Source organism: Mesoplodon densirostris, chromosome 2 (genome assembly GCF_025265405.1).
Source record: "Mesoplodon densirostris isolate mMesDen1 chromosome 2, mMesDen1 primary haplotype, whole genome shotgun sequence".
In the NCBI taxonomy this organism is placed as follows: domain Eukaryota; kingdom Metazoa; phylum Chordata; class Mammalia; order Artiodactyla; family Ziphiidae; genus Mesoplodon; species Mesoplodon densirostris.
Window position 1 is genome coordinate 111,414,176 of NC_082662.1, and position 27,982 is coordinate 111,442,157.

Here is a 27,982-nt window from a genome sequence, read left to right on the forward strand (position 1 = left end):
CCTTCCGAGCATATAAAATGAGGCTCTGGGGTACATCACCCTTCTGTCTGAATGCAAATGTGGGTTTTCTAATCATTTTTTCTTCATAGATTCCTCCGCCAGAAATTATATTCGCCGTCTTCACTTCCGGGTCCGCCATTTTGCTGCCTCCATTTCTCCGCGAGGGGGGGTTAAAGGCCCCCCAAATATGCATATGTGAAAAGGTCAAAAAGTAACCGTCAGTGACAGGGAGTTTTAACTAGAAAAGGAAACAGGACCAAACTGGCGGGCTCGGTGAAAACACAGCCGGCAACGTCCCGGACAAGGAGGTGAGGGGGAAGAAGAGATGCGTGGAATCGGGGGTTGTCACGGCTGGGAGGGAGGCTGCCTTGAAAAGTTGCACCGCTTCCCAGCCCAGTCCCGGACTTCTGGGTGCAGACGGAGCGGTGCCCCTTCACCAGAGCGGGGGCGGCTTGGGGAAGGAGAGGAAGGGGATGCTGCCGGGAGGAAGGGGAGGGGACTGGGAGGAGGTGAAGAATGGGGTGGGTGTAAGACCTGGGGCTGGGGAGCTGGACCGAGGGAAGCCAAGGCCACAGAGGTGACCACTAGGGGGCAGCGCGGAGCCCGGACTGGGGGGCTGCCCCCTAGGCTGAGACCGTGGCTCCCTGCTTCTTCTTCCAGAAAGACAACATCGCTGTGAGGCACGGGAGTTGTGATAGAGGAGAAAACGGAGACCCTAATTCTCTGACCCCAGTAATAGCCTAAAGATTATTAGCGAGCTCAGTAATCTGAGCAAGAGCAGTAAGGGCCACGCCTCCAGTTCTTGCACAGTTGTTTGTACAGCTAGAGGCCCAGTGGGGACGTGTGCAATAGAAAAAGAAAAAAAAATGTCGTCAGATCATGGATTCTTCGCTTCCATTTCTCCTTCCCGTTAGCTTTCTCCTATTCTCACAGATTTCCTTGAGCCACCTGACGTCATCTTATTCTACTCCCCCTTCCCAGGGGGACATTCCTCTCTCATCTCTCTTTTTAAAACATCTCGGGAAAAGGACATTCTATGACTTTCCTTTTTTTTTTTTTGGCCACGCCTTGTGCGCTGGTGGGATCTTAGTTCCCCAGCCAGGGATTGAACCCTGGCCCCGGCAGTGAAAGCGCCAAGTCCTAACCACTGGACCGCCAGGGAATTCCCAGTAGAGGTGTTTAGGTCTTGGTGATATACTTTTTTTTTTTTTTTTTGGCGGTACGTGGGCCTCTCACTGTTGTGGCCTCTCCCGTTGCGGAGCACAGGCTCGGGATGCGCAGGCTCAGCGGCCATGGCTTACGGGCCCAGCCACTCCGCGGCATGTGGGATCTTCCCAGACTGGGGCACGAACCCGTGTCCCCTGCATCGGCAGGCGAACTCTCAACCACTGCGCCACCAGGGAAGCCCTATACTTTTTATATATAGTATAATTTGAGAAAATGTGAGAGTCATTTCTGCTAATGAACTACCTAAAATTTTGTTCTTTTTTTTTCACTGTTTCTGTCAGTTTATTTTTTGTTTTTTTTCTCTTTTTTTTTAACTTTTTATTTTATATTGGAGTATAGTTGATTAACAATGTTTGTTCTTGTTTTAAACTATTAGTTGGGACTTCCTGGCAGTCCAGTGGTTAAGACTGCGCTTCCACAACGGCGGGCATGGGTGCAGCCAAAACCAAAAACTATTAGTAGGGACTTCCCTGGTGGAGCAGTGGTTAAGAATCCACCTGCCAGTGCATGGGACACGGGTTTGAGCCCTGGTCCGGGAAGATCCCACATGCCGCGGAGCAACTAAGCCTGTGTGCCACAACTACTGAGCCTGCACTCTAGAGCCCGCAAGCCACAACTACTGAGCCCGTGTGCCTAGAGCCCGTGCTCCACAACAAGAGAAGCCACTGCAGTGAGAAGCCCGAGCGCCGCAAGGAAGAGTAGCCCCCGCTCGCCGCGACTAGAGAAAGCCCGCGTACAGCAATGAAGACCCAACACAGCCATAAATAAATAAATAAATAAATAAATAAATAAATAGTAATAACTAAATTGAAAGGCAGGTTTGATATTTTAAAAGAAAGATAACCATGGAGGAATGCAAATATAAGTTTTCTGTAAGAAGGGTATGCTATCCTTTTTTTTTTTTTTTTTTTTTTCTTCTTTTTTTTTTTGCGGTATGTGGGCCTCTCACTGTTGTGGCCTCTCCCGTTGCGGAGCACAGGCTCCGGATGCGCAGGCCCAGCGGCCATGGCTCACGGGCCCAGCCGCTCCGCGGCATATGGGATCCTCCCAGACCGGGGCACGAACCCGTATCCCCTGCATCGGCAGGCGGGCTCTTAACCACTGCGCCACCAGGGAGGCCCTGCTATCCTTTTTTCTGTAACATTTTCTTAAGTCGTAAAAACTTAGATAAGGATATAGACTTTCACACTATTAACATTCATCCTCTGCTCCAGTCCAGTCACAGGGCCTGGACTATATATTCATATTGAATAAACTCCCCTAGTGGTCTCCTGGATACCCATGTTTGAGCACAATATTCTATGATATAGATTGGAATATTAAATAAAATAAATCTAAATCACATAGTGGCTAGATGATTCTCAAAATTTTTGGTTTTCAGGTTTTAATCTTAAAAATTATTAAGGACTCCAATCTGCTGTATCTATTACTATTTACTGTTTTGAAATTAATTGTTAAATGTTAATTAAAATACAATAATAAATCCATTACATGTTAACATAAATAACAAAATTTTATGAAAGTAAATAACTTCCAAGTTAAAGAAATAGTGAGAAGAATGACATTGTTTGGGAATTACCTGGCAGTCCAGTGGTTAGGACTTGGTGCTTTCACTGACTGGGTTCGATCCCTGGCCGGGGGGGACTAAGGTCCCACAAGCACGGCCAAAAAAAAAAAGGATGGCATTGTTTTATATTTTTGCAAATCTCTTTAACTTCTGGCTTAATAATTTTCATATGTATTTCTTATTTTCATATCTATTCTACATTCAATCTTTTGCAATATGTACTTGGAGAAAGGAGGAGTATTTTAATAGCTTGTTCAGGTAATTGTGGATATTCTTCTTTGATGTTACACAAAAACTCAACAAGTGGCAATTTCTTAAAAGTTAGTTGCAATGAGGAATCTGAAACCATGTCAATGAATGTTTTATACTTGATTACCTTAAAACCCATTGATCTGCTTTCACTTTGAATGAATCTTTTTACCTGAGCATGATTTTGTAACATGCATTGGTCATTTGAAAAATACTGGTTCACCAAATAATTCCCATCCTCCAAATGTTGATGCATTTTATACAGTATTAAAAAATCACATTCATTAGTACCACCACTACTTTTATGAGAAAAGTTTGTAGTAAGCTATCAACTCATGGTGGTGGATATTCCCAAAATTCTGTTTTTTGCATGGAAGCTGAAATTACAATTGGCAGCAAATATTGCCGATTGTCTTCCTTGAAATGGCAGACTCTGTTTGTTCTTTTTTTTTTAATGAGAAATTACTTTTTACAATATGGACAAAGCAGTACAGGATGAAAGGGAACAGATAATAAAAATTAAATTTATCAAGAATAGCCGTTTCCTCGTTGGTTGGAAGATTTGTAGTGAGTGGTGATTATATACCATTCAGACAATTCTGCATTGCATATAGGAACTTCTCACTATCCTGGGTATCCTTTATACCCAGGCCAGTTTCTAATTTACAGTAACCATCATTTTTTGGGGGGTGGGGCGCTGCAGCGGGTCTTCGTTGCTGCCCACGGGCTTTCTCTATTTGCAGCAAGCAGGGGCTACTCTTTGTTGCAGTGGGCGGGCTTCTCATTGCCGTGGCTTCTCTTGTTGCGGAGCACGGGCTCTAGGCGCACAGGCTTCGGTAGTTGTGGCTCATGGGCTCTAGAGCGCAGCCTCAGTAGTTGTGGCACACGGACTTAGTTGCTCTGCAGCATGTGGGACCTTCCTGGACCAGGGATCAAAACCGTGTCCCCTGCATTGACAGGCGGATTCTTAACCATTGCGCCACCAGGGAAGTCTCGTAACCATCCAGTTAAATGACCATTTTGCATGCTCTTCAGACTTAATCTCCACAATTTATTACCTTTGATTTCATGTGTTTAGCAACAGTTTTGTTTTTTCTTTTACCCTAAATAACTGAGAGTTGGCTATATGCCTTTTACAGGGAATAAAAAATCTCTCCTACTCAGATGCTTTTTTTACTACGAGCTTTCAAAAAGATTTTAATAATGTCCACATAGGGCTTCCCTGGTGGCGCAGTGGTTGAGAGTCCGCCTGCCGATGCAGCGGACGCTGGTTCGTGCCCCGGTCCGGGAAGATGCCACGTGCCACGGAGCGGCTGGGCCCGTGAGCCATGGTCGCTGAGCTTGCGCGTTCAGAGCCTGTGCTCCGCAACAGGAGAGGCCATAACAGTGAGAGGCCCGCATACCGCAAAAAAAAAAAAAAAGTAAATAAATAATGCCCACATTATTAAGTGAAAAACTGTAGTGATTTTAGACATAACTATACTTTTTTTTTTATTATTATTATTTTTTGCGGTACGTGGGCCTCTCACTGTCGTGGCCCCCGTTGGGGGCACGCAGACTCAGCGGCCATGGCTCACGGGCCCAGCCGCTCCGCGGCTTGTGGGATCTTCCCGGACCGGGGCACGAACGCGTGTCCCCTGCATCAGCAGGCGGACTCTCAACCACTGCGCCACCAGGGAAGCCCCATAACTATACTTTTAAACAAAGTATGTAATCTGGCCAAGCTGATGACTTTGTTTAAAAAAAACTCTAGGTGTTGCTGAGACACCTTCAACAGGTGCAGTGACGTCTCTGTTCATTTTTGAAAAAGTGTCTGCCATGTACCTGAGTCTCAATATCCTTGGTTTATCTATTCATTTTTTGTTGTAACATACTATTTCTACCCATGGTTGCTTCAAAGGGGTGAAATGCTGTTTTATTGATTCCTTAAGCTAGAAAGGCAGTAATGTGTTTCACATATTTCCAAAATATTTTTCTGGAGATTGAAAGTGAGGGAACTATGGTTTAGGGCCAGAAACTTCCCAAATATCCGACTGTTTGTGTTAGATGAAGTGGAAAAGAAGTGCCTTATCAGATAGTCCGCTTGAGAAGTATCTTACATATATACAAGAGGTCTGCTAAAAACATGCATACAAGACGTCTTCTAAAAACATTTACAGGCAGCTTTCCTTGTGTTTGAGTGACAGCTTCCCCAAAATTTGTGTTCCTATGCATAAAGATGTCTTTGGTGGACTTGGGGAAGAGGTTGCTAGAAGCAGCAAGAAAAGGCCAAGATGATGAAGTAAGAACATTGATGGCAAATGGTGCCCCATTCACCACAGACTGGGTAAGCTCTCTTAATTATTCCCAGCGTGTGCTGTTACCAACCTTTTTCTTAAAGGCTAAACAGTCTGTATTGATTTTTCTTCATTCTTTTTCTGCCTCAGTCTCCTTACAAGCATTTCACTTTCGTTGCCTCATCTGAACATGTGGTTTTCCTTTTCTTTTAGTTTTCCAAATTGAAAGAATCTCCTGTGGATATATGGGTGGTAATTGTAAGATATTATATACTTGTGATTTTCTATAATTTGTTTTTTTTTATTTTTGGCTGCATTGGGTCTTCGTTGCTGCTTGCGGTCTTTCTCTAGTTGCAGAGAGCAGGGGCTACCCTTCGTTGTGGTATGCAGGCTTCTTATTGCGGTTGCTTCTCTTGTTGCGGAGCATGGACTCTAGTTGCGTAGGCTCTAGTAGTTGTGGCCCACGGGCTTAGTTGCTCCGCGGCATGTGGGATCTTCCCGGACCAGGGATCGAACCTGTGTCCCCTACATTGGCAGGCGGATTCTTAACCACTGCACCACCAGGGAAGCCCTATAATGTTTTTTTAGAGTATTTTCTAAAGGTTTACTTATCCCTGGAGTGTCCTTGGGTTATAGGCTGTAATTAGCTAGAAATTAAACAAAATCAGTATACTGAGTGCATTTCTAAACTAATGAAACTCCTTGTTTCCTTTCCTCTAAAATGGCCTCATTAATAAGGAATAGTCTAGCCATTTTGTTTCCTTTACCACTGTTAAAAAACATTAAAGAGGAAGATGTAATTTCATGAGTTCAGACAGTCAACTTGGAAAGCAGAGTATCAGAAGATCCAGGTCCCGGTTATAACATGGGCTTGCTTAGTATTCATAGATTTTGTAAGCACTGCCTAATTTTAACAATTCGATAAGCACTGTCCTCTATTCTGGGGTGATCAATTCATAACTTTAGAGGCCAGCAGTTTCTTAGCACTTCACAGAAAGGAAACCCATGAGATTAGCATTTCTATAAATAGACCTGAAAAGAGCAATGTGAATTAAATCCAGTCAGGTAAAGAGAGTGAATATATGAAAAGCAAAGAATAAACGAAATAGGTTTTAAAATAGAGAGCATAACATGAGAAAGGAATAGATCTCTGGCCAAAATGGATGCTGATAGATAACTGTGATTAGTAACAAGACTTACTTTGAGATGATACAGACTTGCTTATTGCTATTGACACACCATTGCTATATTTTTCTGTGGGGGGGTGCGGGGGGCACTTCATCTCATCAGTCTTTTTGCTTTGCTTTACTGTGGTAACAAACTTCTATTTCAACCAATTAAATTTGTACCCTAAATTTCAAATGTAACTTTCTAGTCTCTGCCCTTTTCCTAGAATTGTTTTGAACTTGCCTATCCCTTCCCTTTATCCCTGACTCAGAATGCTCTTTTCTTTCCATTTTTTTTAACCTTCTTCTAAGTCCTATTTAAAATCATACCCTTTATGGAATTTTACCTGGTAAGTCCACCTGACTTAAATCCATTACACTTAGCGCTTCTTTAATTGGTTGTATATTTATTTGTCCATTAGTTTATTAATTTTAATGAAATAATTTCTTCAGCTTATCTATCCAGCCAGATTCTCTCTCCAAGGGCAGGAACGTAGGCGTCACCTGTTGTTCATTTGTATCCCTCCAGTAATGATTTAGGACTCTGCACACAGTTGATATTAAATGAGTATTATTTTCCCACAGCTTGGAACATCACCCCTCCACCTTGCAGCCCAGTATGGTCATTATTCCACAGCAGAAGTGCTCCTTCGAGCAGGCGTTAGCAGGGATGCCCGGACCAAAGTGGACAGGACCCCCTTGCACATGGCTGCAGCTGATGGACATGCACACATCGTGGAACTACTTGTTAGGGTAAAGCAAGAAGAGTGAGGGGTCTATATTGTAAAAAAGACAAATACCTCCCTGTTTTTTTACTTAAACAGGTGGTAGGAAACTAGGTTGGGAAAGATTAAGTTTAGGACAGTTTATAGTATTGAATTGCATCTCTTTCAAGAGTCATCATGGCTATGAGGATTTTATTTTCTAAGTTTTTAAAGGCTAAACAGACTTTCTTGATCTTTCTTCATTTTTCTTCTGCAGGTGTTCTCTGGTCTTATGCCTATTTTTTCAGGCACTCAGCTCTCTGTTAATAAATGCAACAAAAATCTGTTCTTTTCCCCTTCCTCTCCCATCTGTTATAATTTCCAACTATGTCCTTAAAAGGTCCTCTCATTTAAGGCATTGTCTATCAGCATTCAGGAGACATGTCTTTCCCTTTGATATTTCTTAAACATTTCTAAATTTGAATATGTGTAATCTCTATGGAAATCCTCTGTATACGGTGATGGGATATTGTACCTGTGCTACTGTAACCAGTGTCTCTGAAAAAAATTACTTTTCTATGACAGAATGGTGCAGATGTGAATGCCAAGGACATGCTGAAGATGACAGCTTTGCACTGGGCCACAGAGCACCACCATCGAGATGTTGTAGAGCTACTTATCAAATATGGAGCTGATGTCCATGCTTTCAGCAAGTTTGATAAATCTGCCTTTGACATAGCCCTGGAGAAGAACAATGCTGAGATTCTGGTCATCCTTCAGGTCCTGTTCTTTTTATACACCACAGTATACTTCAGTTGAAGTTAAGCATTTTTTGTAGGAGCTGAATCAAAACTGAATTTTCTCTATCTTATCAAAGTAGTACTTCCATTATGTCTCAATCTTGTGACTCAGTGTCATTAGTATCTTTAAAAAAATAAATAATATTCTATAAAGCCCTGAATTATTCATGGTGATTGAAGAACAATGTTGTGGCCAGTACAAAAATAAGTTTTTATTTGGCTTTAGAATGTTTTTTCTTCATGAAACTTTCCCTTTCTAATTAAACTTGACTTGGGATAATATTAAAAACCTCTTTACGTTTTATGAATATACATCAGCTCTTGTGAGATAGTACATAGCTCTAAAGCATATTGAGTCATAAGGAAGCCATCTCAGAATTAAAAATCAGCTGTGATTATATCATCCATTGATTTCCTAAGCCAGCACTGGTATATCAGGAAATAACAGGATTAATTAAAGATTAATAGGACATAGCCCTGTCCTTGGAGTTTTTACAGTATTATGAAGGTAAAGACAAGATATAAAGCATTACAATACTATGGTGGTAAACAGATACCTAGTAAGTATTACAGGAGGGAGTATTGATAATACTTAAGGCAAGGATTAAAGTATATGTAGACTCTGAACTGAGTTTTGAAGGAGTAGTAGGCAGAGATGTGAGAAGATGATATTCTAGGCTAGAAAAAGCAAAGGCACAGAGGTGGGAAAAGACATGGAATATTCAGGAAAGAGTAGTTGTGTGACCAGAGATTGGGCAAGAGAAGCAAGAGTTTGGGAGTGGCAGGAGCTAAGGTTTGAGAAGCTGAGTTCTGAACATAGGGTTGTTAGATGGCATGCAAAAGAGTATATACTGTTGGGCTTCCCTGGTGGCGCAGTGGTTGAGAGTCTGCCTGCCGATGCAGGGGACATGGGTTCGTGCCCTGGTCCGGGAAGATCCCACATGCCGTGGAGCGGCTAGGCCCGTGAGCCATGGCCGCTGAGCCTGCACGTCTGTAGCCTGTGCTCTGCAACGGGAGAGGCCACAACAGTGAGAGGCCCGCATACCGCAAAAAAAAAAAAAGAGTATGGACTATTTTGTGGGCAAGGGGTATCCAATAGAAGCTTTTAAGTAGAGAATTGATATGATAAGATTTTTTAAAATGATGATTGTTTGGAGCGTGGTACAGACTTGAGAGAGAAGACACTTACTGCTGAAGACCTTCATTAGGCCAGGCAAGAGCCAATGAAAGCTTGAATTAAGGAAGTGATAATGGAGGGTAGAGGGGCAGATTCAAGAAGGAATTTTACAGTAATCAGAGAATGGATAATCCGTTTCAACTGAAGCTCTTAGCAAGGGGATAATTATATGTAAAAAATAGCCATTTCTACTGTATTATCAGTGGTTGGTTGGTTTGTTTTTTCTGACATATGGTTCCCTATAGACTGGTTATTCTCTTCAACTTTCAATTCCTTGTTTAGAGCCCTTTTATAATTTGACCTTTTTTAGTAGTGATCATGTTTGTAGAAAACTGCTTATGAAAGTAAAAAAGTAAAATAAAGATAAACATCTTTATACCGAAATTGTGCAGATATCTCTAGAAGCAGAAGTGCAGCATATGCAACTAGACTTTAAAATCCGGCACTCATTTATTTGCTTGTTATATATTCTCTTAGGGATTTCTTCAATGGCAGAATGGAATAAGTAATTGGACAAAACTCTGGAGAATATTGTTCTCTGTAGATTCTCTGCAGGGATCTCCAGCTAGCACGTTGTCTTGTACATAATTGATCATAGAATATTAGTGCTGGAAATTACTTTTTAGGCCACCCCCTTTATTTTTCAAATTAAAAACCAATATCCAGAGAGGTTAAGTGAATTGTCTAGAAGTTTTTGCAAATAATAACGCCTTTTTTTTTTTCTAAAGTAGAGATAAGCTTGGGAAAGCAATCTAACATCTCTGTTGCCCTGGTTTGAGAAAAAACAGTCGTCTTAATGAGAACTGTGAGGTCCCTGGGACATTGTGCGCTGGAACTAGTTCTGCTTGACAGAGCATTGTGGGGGGGCTGTTCAGTAACTGTATTACTAAGGCTGGTTAGTAAGTGTTCTGACTTTGAAATATCTTGCATTGTTTTATAGGAAGCAATGCAGAATCAGGTGAATGCTAATCCTGAGAGAGCCAACCCTGTGACTATGGGTACCCCATTCATCTTCACGTCAGGAGAAGTTGTCAACCTCGCAAGCCTTGTTTCTTCAGCCAGCACCAAAACAACCTCAGGTAATGTTCTGATAATGTGACATTTATTTTAGACTTAAAATGAACAAAATTACAGGTTTTCTTATGAGATAAATAGGTACCCTGTCTGATACCCACTCCTTTATTAAAATATTCCTCAAATGGAAGATTTATAATAGATTTAAAAGCTAATGCACTTATTCTTTCTAGGGGAAGGGAAAATCATACATTGGGATTGTACATAAGTGTTTACTGTGTTAAAAGTAAAATATTCTACAGATTAATCTGTTGAAGGATTATGTCTGACCCCTAAATGAAAATATACGGGTGCTTTAATATGGTACTGCTAAGGAAAATAGTTAAATATTTATAGTCTAAGGCAGTAACAAAGCAGAATAAACATAAATGGTTGTTGGAATGCTGATATATAAGAGGTACATGTGATTATTTGACTAAAGTGTAGGAGTCTTGATTTGTTCTTGAGAACATATATAACAACAAAATAGCAAAGAAAAGCACTTGGTGTTGATCTTTTGAGACTTGTATGTTTTTAACAATAATATCTATATAAAAAGGAGCAAATCCACTTTGCTGTACAGCAGAAACTAACACATTATAAATCAACTATACTCTAATAAAAATTTTTTTTAAATAAAAATAAAAAGGAGCAAATTGAGTTTATTTTCAACATCTTACAAATACTTGTTTTACAATGAAGGAACTTGTGTCCTCATTTAAATAAATTTTCCTACTGACTCTTGGTTTCTTTTTCTGTTTCTGACTTTCATTTAAAAATACGCAACTGTATTCATAGTTAAGTTTGTAAAATATCAAAGGAAGATCTTGAATGAGGTATTATTATTTTTTTGTTTTGTTTTGTTTTTGGGGGTTTTTTTTTGCAGTACGCGGGCCTCTCACTGTTGCGGCCTCTCCCATTGAGGAGCACAGGCTCCGGACGCGCAAGCTCAGCGGCCACGGCTCACGGGCCCAGCCGCTCCGCGGCATGTGGGATCTTCCCAGACTGGGGCACGAACCCGTGTCCCCTGCATCGGTAGGCAGACTCTCAACCACTGCGCCACCAGGGAAGCCCGAGGTATTATTGTTGAGAGGCATTGTAAAATAGAAAGAACACACACTATACATAGAATTTTGCATTCAGAACTGCTTTCAAATACTGATTTATTACTTGACTAAGATGCTTGACCTTGGAAAAATTACTTCTCTTAGCCTTCTGTACTCATATATAAAATCGGGATATAATAATCTACTTCATGAGGTTGTTGTGAGACTGAGATTTTGTATTTCAGTACCCATTTTATAGCAGGGCTTCAATAATAGCTAATGTTAAGTGGAAATAGAACTTCTCAGTGAAGGTTGAGTCCATCTTGCCCACAAGGGGGCAGTAGTGACCTTCATTTTATAAACTATCAACTGTTGTTTAAAATCACTGTAATCAGAATATTCACAGCCATTAGGATTTGTTGTGGTTCAGGCCACACTGATTAGAACAAGTGCTTTTTTAATCCAAAAGTTTTTAGAAGCCAATAAAGTTATATGTTCACAAACACGTATTGAATAAAAAGAGCTAGAGTTAAGTCTTTAGTCTAACTACTGAAATTCTCCAGATTCTTATCTGGAATGATAAGCAAAGTTGAAGACATTCAGGATAGAGATTCTTAGCCTTGATTCTCATGGACCTATATCACGTTTGTCGTGTTGCTTTTGGCAAACCTACTCTTCTTTCTCTCTTCTGTATGTTGACAATGGCAAATTGAAATTGCTAAACTGTCACATAATTAGAGCTGATCTCTCCAGTGTCATCTTACTCGTGAAGCAGTTCTACCTAGCTCTTCCCTTTAGGGGACTGGCCTATCTGATGTTTAATCAGTGCAGATAAAAGAAAGGAGAAAAGTTATAAGACAAATTCAGGTTGTGTTATTGAGCTGGGATAAAGGATTTTCTTTTCCTGAATGGTGGGGCAGGCCTCTTGTTTCCCATCATCCAGTAATATTTTTAAGAGTTAACTGAAAAGACCTTAAAAAAAAGAGAGAGAGAGAATTAACTGAAAGTATCATAGGATTATCATTTTGGTGGATTTTTTTTTTTTTTGCTGCGCCCCACACCATGTGGGATCTTAGTTCCCCTAGCAGGGATTGAACCTATGCCCCCACATTGGAAGCCTGGAGTCTTAACCACTGGACCGCCAGGGAAGTCCTTGGTGGTTAGAAACAAAATTCAGATTATAAAGTTTGCTTTCAATTTGCCATTTGTGACTAAAGATGTCAGTCATCAGTGCCACCATCAAACTGCAGTGATTTGGGAAAGCAGACTAATTTAAACATTAATCAGAGCAAAACAAAGTTATGAAGATGAATTTCCTGTTTCTGTAGAATCATAAGATGCACTCCAAAGTCAAATATAAATTGCCTTATATTGGTTCATAAAGGGTACAGGCTTTGGAATCTAATAATTAGGTTCTAATCTGGGCTATGACATTTACTAGCTGCATGACCCTGGGCAAGTTACTTAATTTTTCTGGATCTAGTTTGCTGAGGTTGCCTAGCTGACCATAGCACACTACCCTAAATCCTGGTCTGAAGAGCTTATTTATTTATATAAGCTACATTCTGAATAGGTAAAAAGTTGTCACTAACAATGCCATTTCCCTTCCAAAAACAACAGCAACCATGCACATTTCACTTTATTTGATGTGGGGGTCTTATATTAAAGAGAACAAAGGAATTAACATTATTTAACAATAAAGTACTTTATTTTCCTAGAACTCCCTGGGATAAGTCTAAGGTAATTTGCATCATCTCTTCAGTTTCAACTGTATATGTCAGAATACTAAACCTAATTTTTCACATATGTTCTTCATTTTGCTATTGAGGGGAAGTTGGGTGAGTCATTATGTTTGAATCAAAGGGGGAGCACCCTTAGGTTGGAATCATTTTATGCTAAGAAGTATATAATGTCTTTCTCATGAAGCAGTTCTACCCAGTTCTACCTTTAGCTTGGTGGCCTACCTGATGTTTGTCCTAGAACTTTAATTATAACAGCCTTGCTTGTGTGTGTGTCTGTGTGTGTATGTGTGTGTTTTAACTGTGGTAAAATAATAACAGTCTTTTTTTTATTGTTAGTGACTTACTGTCACATATATTCCAACCTCCATGAGGCATATATCTAAAAATTGCTTGTTCCTTGTTTGTTTCATCTGTGAGTTTTATGTCAGCACTTGGTCTGAGTGATAAGAAAAACATGAACTAAGCAGGAAAATTAGGGTATAGGCTATAGCTGAATCTTGCTCTTACTGAAGTCATTAGATAGACACAGGCTCCTTTCTAGAGGTCAAGCACTGTGTTCTACTCAGACCACTTGGTTCCCTGAGTATTTTATGAGAAATTAAAATAAGGATATTATTACTATCTCTACCCTTATCTTCACTCCCACAGTCATCACCCAAAAGCTTTGATTAAAATAGTTTGCAGCTATGTGTATTATACAAGTAATCCACCTTTTTATGGAAAAATCTTCTGAAACTTAAATTTATAAACCAGTTAAACTAACTAGATTAATCATATCAGAAAAGGACTTTAAGGTTTTTTAAAGTATTTTACAGATAATTGACTTTTTTAAAGTATAGTAGTGAGAGAACTTAAGAGTACATTTAGGGCTTCCCTGGTGGCGCAGTTGTTAGGTATCCGCCTGCCAATGCAGGGGACATGGGTTCAAGCCCTGATCCAGGAAGATCCCACATGCTGCCGAGCACCTAAGCCCATGAGCCACAACTACTGAGCCTGCGCTCTAGAGGCCTCGAGCCACAACTACTGAGCCCGTGTGTCACAACTACTGAAGCCTGCACACCTAGAGCCCATGCTCCGCATCAAGAGAAGCCACCACAATGAGAAGCCTGTGCACCGCAACAAAGCGTAACCCCCATTTGCCACAACTAGAGAAAGCCCGCGTGCAGCAATGAAGACCCAATGCAGCCAAAAATAAAATAAATGAAATGAAACTAAGAAAAAAAAAGCGCATTTAAAAAGAAAATAGGGCTTCCCTGGTGGCGCAGTGGTTGAGAGTCCGCCTGCAGTTGCAGGGGACACAGGTTCGTGCCCCGGTCCAGGAGGATCCCACATGCTGCGGAGCAGCTGGGCCCATGAGCCATGGCCACTGAGCCTGCGTGTCCGGAGCCTGTGCTCCACAACGGGAGAGGCCACAACAGTGAGGCCCGCGTACCACAAAAAAAAAAAAAAAAAAGAAGTGTATCAGTCACATTTCAGTCAGGTGACAAAGCTACATATGGTGTAGTTTTATTATACGTAATTTTATTATACATATAAAATAAATATATCTATTTTATTATACATATATAATAAAATATATATATATAATAAGTATATAATTTATAAGCTTATAAGCTTAATTTATAAACACTCTTTAGTAACAATGGAGTAACTACTATGAGGAGAGAACTCAGGAATAGCCAGTATGGGGAGCAGCCACTACTTCTGTATGACAAAACTTAATCTCATGCCAGATGACAAGAAATATTTATGGGGTCCAGCTTCAGTATCACAAGATACGGCAAAGAAGGGTGGATTTGCAGCCAAGAAGCAACTAATTCACAACTGGTACAATAAGTATCTCTGAAATTATAGTGAAAGACATAGGGAAATGAAATTCATGTTATAAAAGTTTGATTTATGAAAAGTTGTTGAGTAATGCTTTCAGTTCATAAAGTTAGGAGTGCCTATTGCCAAATCTAATACACTTCCCTCTTGGAACTTAGCTGTAAGGATATCACACAGATACAAGAGAAAAAGGTTATGAACAAATTGTTTTTGAAAAGCACACCATGACATAACTAAAGTAGGTAAAGTAGGTAATTGTTTAGCCTTTGACATTCAATATGTGAAACTTCAGGTTTTTGATGTTCTTGCACTTGAGGTCAATCCTAGTCTTCTCACCTCTCTAGCTGATGAATAGAAGTAGCATGGTTGAGTAAAGCCCAGGAGGGGCCTATTCCCTCAACACTGCTTAGTTTGGGGTGAGGCATGCTTTGTACCCTTACTGCCTGCTGCCAAGGAGAGCTCTGCATAGCCAGCCTAGGGAGTGGGTGGCACTCTTGGTCTGTTAGCTACTGATGCTCAGCATTGGCAATGCCAAGAGAATGATCAAATGAAGGGAATGTAGTGTGGCCTTACACCAAGCATATTACCTTAATCCACTTTAAAGGGAAGACTTTAAACCTTAAAAGAGTTTTAACACCATGATAATTGGTTTTTGTAAGTTTGTATTAGAGAGCAAGATTAAGCACATTAGAGTGAAAAGCTGAGGTTTTGATTTAATAAGCCATTTTTAGTTCATCTGAATTTATTCTCTCCGCTGGACCTCATTTGCCTTTTTTACCAAAATAGGTGACCCCCATGCCTCCTCAACAGTACACTTCTCAAATTCTACCACCTCAGTGTTGGCCACCCTTGCAGCTCTTGCTGAGGCATCAGCCCCCCTCTGCAACTCACACAGAGCCACAGGTAGGTAAGGGATATCTGCTGGGTGAATCACCATTTCATCTTTTGCTTTTGAATCTCCAGCAGATTTAATTTGCATGAAATGTTAAAGAATTATGGTTAGAGACAGCGAGGATAAAGGAATGTAGAGTCATTGAGCATCAGAAAGAAAAGTCGCTGACATAATCAATCAGCTGAATAATATCAGAGAATGACTAAGTTATTCCTTTGTAGTTTTGCAGCTTCAAGTTTGTTTATCCTGACTCCAGTTGCATCAGATTGAAATGTTTAGTCTTATATTAGCAGAGTTTTGGAAATACTCTATGTTATGCTTTGTCTGATGCTATCATAGAATGATTCTAAATAGCAGCCTAAATATCTTGTATTAAAGCATCAGAATCCATGGGACTGCTACCTTGCTCATTATTATATTCTTTGTACCTCAGGTTGGCTTGCTTTTATTTTCACTGGAGATGTTATTTTGGCATCTCCAGTGGATTTGTGAAGATACATTCTGTATAGTGCCCTTCTTATTTTAAAACAGAAAGGTTTCAGGTCACTTAGCCAGAGCTAGTGACCCACAGGGAAAAGGCTTAAGGCTTCATATAGGTAGGGGACAAATAGTCATAGGTAGGGCTAAATAGTCATTTAGGAATCTTTGTGGAAACCTCTGGCAGTCTTCTCCATCATAAATGAAAGCAGATTGTTGATTTCTTTCTGCCATTGACATTTGGATGCTGAGAACATTCCTCCAATCCTATTTTTCCAACTGACAACAATCATAAAGATCTCTACTCAGATGTGTGTGAGTGAACAGCATGGCAGAGGAAAAAGCAATGTATTAAACTTGTGCTTGTTATTCTTTTGATTTGTTCTTTGATGTTGGATAAATCATTTACTTCTCCAGGTCTCAGTCTCCTCATCTCTGACATTATGGTTGGATTAGATTACCTGTCAGGGTCCTTTCAGCTATAACATTTAACTGTTCTTTGTTTCTAGGAGGTGTGAATGCTCTATTTCCGCTGAACTGCCTGAATGTGTCTCATATCGATAGTCCCTACCCCACTTATTGCAAAGTTCTACTTGTGACTCTTTAAGATATAGAAATTTCATAGTGGTAGGAGCTGTTTCCCCTAATAGTTATTGGGGATACTGACTAACCAAACTGAAAATCTTTATTCAACATGATACATGTAAAGCTCTTAGAAAGGTACCTGGCACATAGTGTCATTGCTGTTAATGTTATTGTTGATCTGTCAGATGAGAGAAGCCATCTACTATTTTTGTCTATCAGACTTCTGTGTTTTGACTTCTTGACATATTATTTTGTTAATTCACTATTAAATGCCTTTATTTCTTATAGAAATAGATCTACTCTAATTTATAGTTATTTTTCTAAGCTCTCTAAAGTTGTTTAGACTTTCAAGATGCTTTCTGAAAAAAGAGTTCCGAGGGCCTCCCTGGTGGCGCAAGTGGTTGAGAGTCCTCCTGCCGATGCAGGGGATACGGGTTCGTGCCCCGGTCTGGGAGGATCCCATATGCCGCGGAGCGGCTGGGCCCGTGAGCCATGGCCGCTGAGCCTGCGCGTCCGGAGCCTGCGCATCCGGAGCCTGCGCGTCCGGAGCCTGTGCTCCGCAACGGGGGAGGCCACAACAGTGAGAGGCCCGCATACCGCAAAAAAAAAAAAAAAAAAGAGTTCCGAGATCAAATATGTTTGGGAAACTCAGCATATCTTATTTTATATTAGAGAGTCACAATGCTCATTAGTGTATTAGGGTCTCTGATACTTCCTACAAAATAAACAAACACAAAAATTTAAGCATATTTAAACGAGCATTTTGAAAATGTATTTGTACATAGAACCTATCTTTAGTGAAAGCTAACATGTCAATGAAGACATTTTATTTATTTATTTGTTTTTATTTTTGCCTGTGTTGGGTCTTTGTTGCTGCACGTGGGCTTTCTCTAGTTGCAGCGAGCGGGGGCTGCTCTTCGTTGGGGTGCACGGGCTTCTCACTGCGGTGGCCTCTCTTGCTGCGGAGCACGGGCTCTAGGTGTGCGGGCTTCAGTAGTTGTGGCACGTGGGCTCAGTAGTTGTGGCACACAGGCTTAGTTGCTCCGCGGCATGTAGAATCCTCCTGGACCAGGGCTTGAACCCATGTCCCCTGCATTGGCAGGCGGATTCTTAACCACTGCGCCACCAGGGAAGCCCTCCCTGTTTTCTTTTAGCCTCTGACTTAGCATTGTTTACAGGAGCTTGCTTTTGTGAACTGTTGAATCTAACTTTTTTTTTCAAGTTTTTCTATCCCTGATATTATCAGTTTTAAGGGGGCTGAAATTACTATACTTCTATTTTTTTAAAAGCTGAAATGTTATGTTTCCTTTTGTCATCTGTAGCTAATTCAGAGGAAATCATAGAAGGAAATTCTGTTGACTCATCAATCCAGCAAGTGGTGGGGAGTGGAGGCCAGAGGGTCATCACCATAGTGACCGATGGAGTCCCTCTGGGTAATATCCAAACTGCAATCCCTACTGGAGGCATTGGCCAGCCATTTATTGTAACTATGCAAGATGGACAGCAAGGTGAGTTATCCCATTTAGACAATTGTTTATTAAAAGATGCTTCAGACACTCAACACACCTCTAAAAATGAAGCATTAGGGGGACTTCCCTGGCGGTCCAGTGGTTAAGACTCCGCACTTCCAGTGCAGGGGGCGTGGGTTCGATCCCTGGTTGATGAACTAAGATCCCACAGGCCATGTGGTATGGCCAAAAAAAAAATGAGGCATTAGGGCAAGTAATGGGAATGGAAGAAAGCCAGATGCCAGATGGGACAAAGAAGCTCTGAAAAAGGAAAAAAACAGAAGCCAGGCTGGCTGGCAAAGGCTAATTCTCCTAATATATATAAAATCTGTGAGTAAAACCAATAATCTGGTAGAAGAAAGAGCAAATAATGTCAACTAGTAGTTCACAGAAAAGAAAATACTGATGGTTCTTAAAAATAGGAAAATATGTTCAACCCACTTCTTTCATGCAAGAGAAATATAAATAAATAAATACTGCAGCAAGATACCATTAAAGCACTATATTGTCAAGGGTATGGGGAAACAGGCAGTCTTATAAATCACTGGTGAGAGTGTAAATTACTGCATCCTCTGAAGAGCAAATTGTCAATATATATCAGTATTGAAGATGCATATACCTTTTGCCTAAAAAGTTATTTTTCTAGGAATTTATATTCACACACACAGAAATGACATATATACTAAATTATTCATTACAGCATTATTTGTAGTCATCAGAGATTAAAAAGAACCTAAGTAGGGCTTCCCTGGTGGCACAGTGGTTGAGAGTCCTCCTGCCGATGCAGGGGACGTGGGTTCGTGCCCTGGTCCGGGAAGATCCCACATGCCGCGGAGCAGCTGGACCTGTGGGCCATGGCTGCTGAGCCTGTGTGTCCGGAGCCTGTGCTCCGCAACAGGAGAGGCCACAACAGTGAGAGGCCCACGTACCACAAAAAAAAAAGAACCTAAGTAGAAGTCATTAAGGAACTGGATAAATAAATTATGATACACCCCACCCATGCAATGGAATACTATGCAGCTATAGAAGACAATGAGGAAGATTCTTGTATACAAGTATGGTCTGATCTCCAAAATACATTAAGTGACAAGAGCAAGATGCAGGGGTGTGTAGAGTATGCTACATTTGTATTTTTAAAAAAGGGAAATATATGTATATTTGCTAATATGTTCATAGACTTAAACTATCTCTGGAAGAACATTCAGAAATAACATTGATAACATTGGTTCCCTTGTGGCAGGGCACCTGGGTAGCTAGGATGGATAGGAAGCTTTTCAATGTATATGCTTTTATAGCTTTTAATCTTTGAACCATGTGAATGTATTACATATTCAAAAAATACATAAGTAAATTTTTTTTGAAAAAAGAAAGAAACTAATCATTACAACTTCATTTCTCAGAAATACTGAAGGTTGAAGAAGGAGGGTTGATATAATTACCTTTTGTGTCATCAAAATTTTGACTTGGCCTAAATAATTATGGGGATTTTATAATTTTCAAATTATTTGAATTGATGGATCTTTGCAGTATGGGAAGAAAGAGTAGAAATTAAACCTTTATAATTCAGGCTTTGGTATCATAAGTTCTTGGAGCTTTATTTGAAAATATACCACTGATATTTTTGTGGACATGATTATCATTTAAAGTTTTGGGGGGCTCATTGAGTAAGTGAGAGACTCTGCTTGTAATGGAGTTAAATAAATGAGAACAAAGTTGTTTTAAGGAAAAAAATAAAATTTGAGGTTTTGCCTAGATGAACTACACTACTTTAAAAAAAATTTTTTTAATTACTTATTTATTTATTTTTGGCTGCGTTGGGTCTTTGTTGCTTCATGCGGGCTTTCTCTAGTTGTGGAGAACTGGGGCTACTTTTTTTCTTTTTTTCCGGTACACAGGCCTCTCACTGTTGTGGCCTCTCCCGTTGCGGAGCACAGGCTCCGGATGCGCAGGCTCAGCGGCCATGGCTTACGGGCCCAGCCACTCCGCGGCACGTGGGATCTTCCCGGATGGGGGCACGAACCCGTGTCCCCTGCATCGGCAGGCAGACTCTCAACCACTGTGCCACCAGGGAAGCCTTAGCAGGGGCTACTTTTCATTGCAGTGTGCAGGGTTTCTCATTGAGCCCGGAGCACGGGCTCTAGGCACACGGGCTCAGTAGTTGTGGTGCACCGGCTTAGTTGCTCCGCGGCATGTGGGATCGTTCCTGACCAGGGCTCAGACCCGTGTCCCCTGACTTGACAGGCGGATTCTTAACCACTGCGCCACCAAGGAAATCCACTACACTACTTTTTACAGATGCATTTAACCAGGCCCAAAGAAGGAGAGCTGAAATTTTGTGAATTAATTGTAAGAAATTTTTAATCCCAGACAGAATTTCCATTTCCACTTAGCAGATATCCAAGCTGCTTTCTACTGCTATCAGTTATGAGTGTTCAAGGAATACAAGCTAATCTTAAAATCAGCCAAACCAAATAACTAGGTAAATCTGCTTTAAACAAAAATCATAATGCATCCTAAAACCTAAGTATAATTTTAACTTTTTATTTTGAGATAATCATATATTCATTCATGTATAGTTGTAAGAAATAATACAGAAAGATCTTGTATACCTATCACCCAGTTTCCCCTAGTGGTAACATTTTGTATAACTCTAGTACAATATTACAGACAGGAAATTGACATTGGTACAATCCACCAACTTTATTGAGATTTTTTCCAGTTTTATATGCATTCATTTGTGAGTTTGTGTTCTACGCAATTTAATGCATCAGCACCACCAAAATTGAGATACAAAACAGTTCCATCACCGAGATTCCTTGTGCTACTCTGTATTCCTTGTGTTATAGCCACTTACCTTCCTACCTCATTCCTAACACTGGCAACTACTAACTAACTCATCTGTTCTCTATTTTTATACTTTTGTCATTTCAAGAATGTTATATAAATGGAATCATACAGTATATAGCCTTTTGAGATTGGCTTTTTTCTCTCAGCATAATTTCCTTAAGGTCTATCCAAGTTGATGTTTGTATCAATAGTTCATTTCTTTTTATTGCTGAGTAGTATTCCATGGTATGGATGTACCATAGTTTGTTTAACCATTTACCTACTTGATCTGTCTCCAGGTTTTGGCTATATCTGAGTAAAGCTGTTATGATCAATCATGTACAGGTTGTATGGGAACATAAGTTTTCAGTTTTCTGGGGTAAATGTCCCAAAGTAAAATTTCAGGGTCATATGGTAAATGCATGTTTAATTTTGTAAAACACTGCCAAACTATTTTCTACAGTGACTGTACCATTTTACATTTCCACCAGCAATTTATGAATAATCCAGTTTCCCACATTCTTGCCAGCGTTTGGTGTTATCACTATTTTTTTTTAAATTTTAGCCATTCGGATAGGTGTGTAGTGCATCATGTGTGTTGTGTGCATATGTGTGTTGACCCTTTTCTCACTTAATCTATGAGAAGAGAAATAGTTAAATTAGACACAGCTAATGGCAAACTGCTTTCATGAAAGGTTTCTCAAAATTCTTATTTAAGATATCAGACCTACTTTAGATAAGTTATTCCCGCAGAATTGTAAGCTAAGTGGTCACAGCTTCTGATCTACAGTCAGACATTTCTATATAAAAGCCCCAGAGTTGGGTCTTAACTGCATGGCTTCCAAACCTGCAAATCTTCACCCTTCCTTTCTGAGGTCTTCTTAGTGCCTCTAATCTTTTTGGTTTCTCTCTGTAAAGCCATGCCTTGCCTGTTGACTCTAAAATCCAAAGAGATATGAACAGTGAGATATCAGAGAATATATTTTAGTTTAGATGATTTTTTTTTTTTTTTTGGCTGCGTTGGGTCTTCGTTGCTGTGCACGGGCTTTCTCTAGTTGCGGTGAGCAGGGGTTACTCTTCGTTGCGGTGCACAGGTTTCTCATTGCGGTGGCTTCTCTTGTTGCAGAGCACGGGCTCTAGGTGGATGGGCTTCAGTAGTTGTGGCTCACAGGCTCTAGAGCGCAGGCTCAGTAGTTGTGGCGCACGAGCTTAGTTGCTCCATGGCATGTGGGATCTTCCCGGACCGGGCTCGAACCCATGTCCCCTGCATTGGCAGGTGGATTCTTAACCACTGCACCACCAGGGAAGCTCTATATTTTAGTTTATTGTCTGATTCAAAGTAAGCAAAGTCTCTTTGTTTTACTATGTATTCATCACCTCCAATTGGTGTCCTTTGGCTTATAGTTCTAACTGTACCTGCTGGTCAGGTTGCAGAGGAGACTGTCATTGAAGAAGAGGCAGAAGAAGCAGAGAAATTGCCAGTGACTAAGAAACCAAGAATAGAAGAGATGACAGACAGTGTGGAGGAAAGCAAGGTAATGTTTTTAGCAGTGGTGGAGAGAAGAGAAGGCAAAGATTCAAAAGCCAGAACTTTCAAGGCCCAAACCCTTCTTTTTTGTCTACTCTCAGGAATTCTTACCTGTGGTGGTTTACTTTTACAGGAAGGCACTGAAAGAGAGCTACTTCAGCAGCAACTCCAGGAGGCTAATCGAAGAGCCCAGGAATACCGACACCAGCTCCTAAAGAAAGAGCAAGAGGCAGAACAGTACCGCCTCAAGCTAGAGGCCATGGCCCGACAACAGCCCAATGGAGTTGATTTCACTATGGTTGAAGAGGTGGCTGAGGTAGATGCTGTAGTAGTTACAGAGGGGGAGATGGAGGAGAGAGAGACAGAAGTGACCGGGGCAGTAGGGACCACAGAGCCTCATACTGGAGTTTCCATGGAAACTGTTTCAACTTAATGTGCAAGGGCCACAGCTTGTGCTGTGTCCATCTTTTTCCTCTTTTTAAAAGAAAATACAAAGGACAAACATTGTATAAAAATTAAGAATGTCCTAAAGAAGAAAACTATAGCAGGGTACAGAGTTTGGGCTCAGGAAGGCTCTCTATGCAACTGGAAAATTCAAAGCCAAATTTAGAGAACAAGTCTTCTGAGGGACCAAAAGAATAAGGACCAAATTTCTCAGCTCACATCATTGCTTGAAGCATAGAGGTAAAAGAATGCTGGATGTTGCAGATTCATTGTTTTTTAAATAACTGACTTTCTATCAAAAGATTTTAAAATAATATTCCTAATATGGACACACCCAGAGCCTTTAATATTATAGTTGTACCATCAAGTGACCTGAAACTTTGCCTTAGATTTATGATGTGTACCTGTTAGAGGAGAAACCCAATTGGGAGGAGGGATTAGATGCAAGCTTTGGGGAAGAGAAAGAAATATATTCCACTTCCGAAGGAGCAGGCAGGCACTCCCCACTATCCTGAGTTAATTTCACTGAAAAGAAACGTGTGATTGCCTGACTAAATTTGCATCCATTGTGTGTCCATAGCTCAGATGCCAGTTTAAGAAACTGAAATGGAATTTTTTAAAACTGGAAAGGAGAGAAGTGTATATAAATCCAAAATCCTCCATGCTGTGCCTCTACAATGCTGGAAAGTGGCCAGAAAGAGGCTCGTGGGGTTAGGAAACAATCGGGTCCTGAGATACCAACTTTGCTCTGGCTGGATTTTATGAAATCGCAATCAGGAGGGTAGTCTGTTGTCAGAACAACTTGCTTCCAACCATTTATTTATGTAATATCAAGCTTTAATATCAACTTTTTAATTTTATAAAACTTTGTTGAGTTTTCTAAGTGTGCCTTTCTGTGGAACTTACATGGTATCCTCTCATATGCAAGAAAAGACAGGGGTAGAGATGAATGCTGAGGATGTTGTATAGCTTTCTCCATCTGATTTGGGTTGAGTAAATTGCTCTATTTCCTTAAGGTCGGGCCTTGTGCAGAGCTTTTGTGCCTTATAGGTGCTCAGTGTGTGCTGGCAAAGGGAGTGAGAACTACCAGTGCCATAATGTAAGGAACCAAAGATTCTGACCAGATGCTTCGTCACCTGACTCTCTTCTCTCCCACTATGCTCCCTTTACCTATATACTTTTGAAAGTGTTTCATTGCTGGGATTTCTTGGAGTTTTTTTTTAAAAAAGGGAATACGGATGGAGAGAGAGGGGTTATGGAGAGGTCATCATCCTGGACTTGCTTGCTTGCTTTGTTGTAAATTAAAGAGGGAGCTGTGCCAAGTAAACATTTGAAAGACTGTTTAGAATATGGTTTTCTTAGTTAGCAATCATGGGGAAAACATACATTTTTAATTTGGAATAAAATGTGACAGTTAACATGGTTCTGTTTACCTTGATTAGTGAAGTAATTTGCTGCAGTTTTCCAGAGGTGCAGAATCATTTGGGGCTTAAAATAGACTAAAAACATAACTCCCCAAACCGAATTTAACAAACAGAATTGGCTATTAGAAGTTTATAGAGAAAAATATCAGTTTTGAAATTAATCTTGGCTACGGGCCACCGTAGCTAGGTTTTCTCCATGGACCAAGTACTAAGCACTTCCCAGATGATCAGAGATTAGTCTGCACTGTTGGGGATGATGGAGAAATGCAGTGGAGCAGCCTAGATAAGGGAGAGGGTAAAATTGTGGTATCTGCTGTCAAATCGTCCTATTTCTGTTTGCAATATTTTTCCTTTTTCTGAGTCCCTTTGTGAATCAGGTGCTAACAATAAGCTGCTATTGTGTGCCATTTCAAAGCTTTAGCTTAACTATAGAGGGACCAAGTGTTATTTTAGATGTGTTTTGTGTGTGTTCTTGGTGCATACATTGACTTTAATTCCTTCTTTTATTCTTTCCCGTTCAGGGAGTGGAGGTTAACTGTGTAGAAAACATGCAGGTCCACCCACCTCAGTCTCTGAGGTAACTTCTTATTGAGGGCGGGGAGTTTCCATCCAACACTCCCTTCTGAGCATACAGAGTCCCTACTGTTTGGGGGAACTGTTTAGATTTTCTTATTATTCTTTTTTTGTAAGAGCCTATCATTCCCACCCAGTAAAATATCTAATACAGCCCAAGTCATTTTTGATGATGGGCTCTCTGAGATAGGGAGTTAAAGGGGGGGTTGGGATAGGGAGAGAGAGAAGGGAAATGTCTAGAAAGGGGTGGGTGGCAAAAGGGCATTTGTTTTTATTTACTTGGAATAGACCTTTTAGCATCCCAGAGAAGGGAAATAGGACTTGATCTCTAATTGTACTGCCATAGAGAGAATGGTAGGTCAGGATCCCTTGAAGTAGTTAGATTAAATATTAAAGACATGAATGGCAGTACCATTGTATGATTTTGCATATTTTTCTGAATCAGCCATGGAAGTTGGAAAAATGTTGCTAGATCTTCTGGGTTTGGGGATTCCAACTGGCTTATTGGGAAGGTTGGATTACAGAGAATCAAACAGACAAGTGGTTCAAAGATGCTACTTGAGCAGGAGAAACCTGAAGCCTAGGATGATTGCCTACTTTAAAATAAAGCTGCTTTAATAATATCAGTATTAATATAGGAATATTAGACCCTACATTTACATTTTGGTTTTAAGCTTTCCCCTAAAAAGGAGAAAGAAATATATCTTAACATTTCTGTTCTTGTTCCTGGCTTCAGGGAAATTACTTACAAATGTATAAATGTACATTCCCTTCCTATCACTACCTCTGTGGGATCCCTTAATTGTAATGCCAGAGTTGAGGTCTCTTAATTGAAATATGGGAGAACTTGGCTTTAGGTTTTCTGTATATTGAACTCAGCACCTTAAAAGATGTTATTTTTCTCTGTCAGATCTGTGTTTCATAATTTTTGCCTTTGCCTCTCCCCGTTTTTCAGCCTTAGCACTGCATTATTAAAATGTTTGTGCCTGCTCAGTAATATTAGAAATCTGTGGCATGCAAAATGACTTTCTTTCTTTATATTGCTGTAAAAGACATGAATTTAACAGAGGGCTCTCCAGTTGAAGTTAGGTATTTTGTGACCAGGGCATTTTTAACACCCCTTTGCTGCACATATATACTGTGTACATTTATAAACACATATGAATTTTCCCACTTTTCTCTTTGTTTATTTGAAGTTGAACTCTAAAGTACCTGGTAAAAGCTGGAAATATTTTTATTTCATTAAAAACATTAGAGAGGGTTTCTTTCAATTGAGTAAAGGCACTGAGGAAGAAAAAGCATTACTTTGGCCCTTTTTCTGAGGCATGCTCAACCGGCAGTAATGAGAAACCTGAGGAGTGAGGCCCTAGGGAGAGCTAGTACCTAGCTTTGCAGAGATTTCTTTAGCATACAGTGTGATGACATCGGTAAACTGAAAGATTCAGAGGAGGGTCAGGGGTAGAGATGGAGCTGCCTTTCCACAGAGCAAACCTCCTTTCAGCTCCGATGGTAGCTGTTTTGACTGGCATTTGTATAATTTCTTACACCTCTGAAAAGGAAAGAAACCCTAGATAAAGTTCCATGGCAGAAGGAGCAGACATTCTATGCATCTGCTTCCCAGTTTAGACATCTCGGCCTTTTAAGGAATGATCATTTTGAGAAAGCTTCTGTGGTTCTTTCCTAACAAACAACATTGTGGACCCCCAGAGCTAGAAGACATGAGGCATATAGTGAACTATTCCCAGAAGTTTAATATTGAGTGGGAATCGGTTTTTGTCCAGATTTGTTGGAGAATGGCCTCCTATTCTCTACTTGTTATATAGACATCTCTGTATGGCCAGAAAAGGAGCTTTAGAATGGAATACATATTAAGACCGCCTATGTGCTGCTCTAGGCTCTTATCTATTTCCAATTTATGTGATATTTTCCCCTTCTGAGTTAGTACTCTATTTCCTATGACAATATATTTAACAAGAGACCAGGAGCAAGAAGGATGTGAACTCGAATTAAGTAGCTTTGAACCTCTGGTGCTGCCTTTTTTTTTTTTTTTTTTAAGCCTCTCTTAAGATTAGGAGGTGGGGTGATATCCCTAGACTCCAGACTACTACATAGCAATTTGGCTTGTTAATGGCAGGAAATTGTGATTCCCTGTCTCTCTCCTCCCCTTTCCCCTCTAACTACTTCTGCCTCTGTGACCCCATTGTTCTTATCTCATTGAGTCTTTCCCAGGCACTAGAATTTAATTAATAGGTCATTTCTAACCTATGCGCCTTGTCTTTCCTCTTTCTGTTCCCCTCCTTCCCTACCACATATTTTATGTTTATTCTTAAGTGGTTTGTTTCTGAGAATTAATCTAGGTCATACTCTATATCCTGTGCTTCCTAGTTGGTCTCAGGCATCTTGCTCTATCAACAGTAATGATAGCAGCAGCTCCCTTCTCTGGCTTTTCCCTGTGTACTGTCCTTCTGCCAAGGCCATTTGTATTGGGGGGAGCAGAGAAAGGGTAGGTGGGGTGCCTAGCTTCTCAAAACATCTTCAGTTTTTCAGGTTGTCTAACAGCTTTATGTACAGTATGTTTTAAGAAAACTTAAGTATACTTCTCTTTTTTATTTAGGATTTTAATTAAATAGGGTTTGATTCTGATGAGCAAGTTTGTGTGTGTGTGTGTGTGAGCATTTGTGTGTATGTACACCTATACAGATCTATATTATATATACAATTTTTGTACTATCATTTAAAATAAAAAAAATGTTTCTTACTAAAATGTCAAAGTCTTACCATTTCAGGTGTCACTGAAATTTTTTCCATCTCCTGAGCAAAAATTGTATCTACTCCCTGGTCACAGATAATCCTTAAGAGCAAGTTTTCCCCGTCCTACTGAGCTAATGAGG

At 40.3% G+C, this 27,982-nt stretch overlaps 1 protein-coding gene across 2 annotated transcripts; it reads left to right on the top strand.

Moving 5' to 3' along the window:
* The first annotated feature begins 17 nt into the window (after nucleotides 1-17).
* Nucleotides 18-27,855, top strand: GABPB2 (GA binding protein transcription factor subunit beta 2). 2 transcript variants are annotated; one of them, XM_060090508.1, is made up of 9 exons: nucleotides 19-308; nucleotides 5,262-5,369; nucleotides 7,071-7,238; nucleotides 7,775-7,969; nucleotides 10,107-10,245; nucleotides 15,621-15,737; nucleotides 18,111-18,296; nucleotides 22,527-22,657; nucleotides 22,784-27,855. In XM_060090508.1, the coding sequence occupies exons 2-9, from the start codon at nucleotides 5,262-5,264 to the stop codon at nucleotides 23,081-23,083; spliced, it is 1,344 nt and encodes a 447-aa protein (XP_059946491.1). In that variant the 5' UTR covers nucleotides 19-308; the 3' UTR covers nucleotides 23,084-27,855. The 2 variants fall into 2 exon arrangements, with proteins under 2 accessions (XP_059946492.1, XP_059946491.1); XM_060090509.1 differs by lacking the exon at nucleotides 15,621-15,737 and having other exon boundaries at nucleotides 18-308.
* The last annotated feature ends 127 nt before the right edge of the window (nucleotides 27,856-27,982 follow it).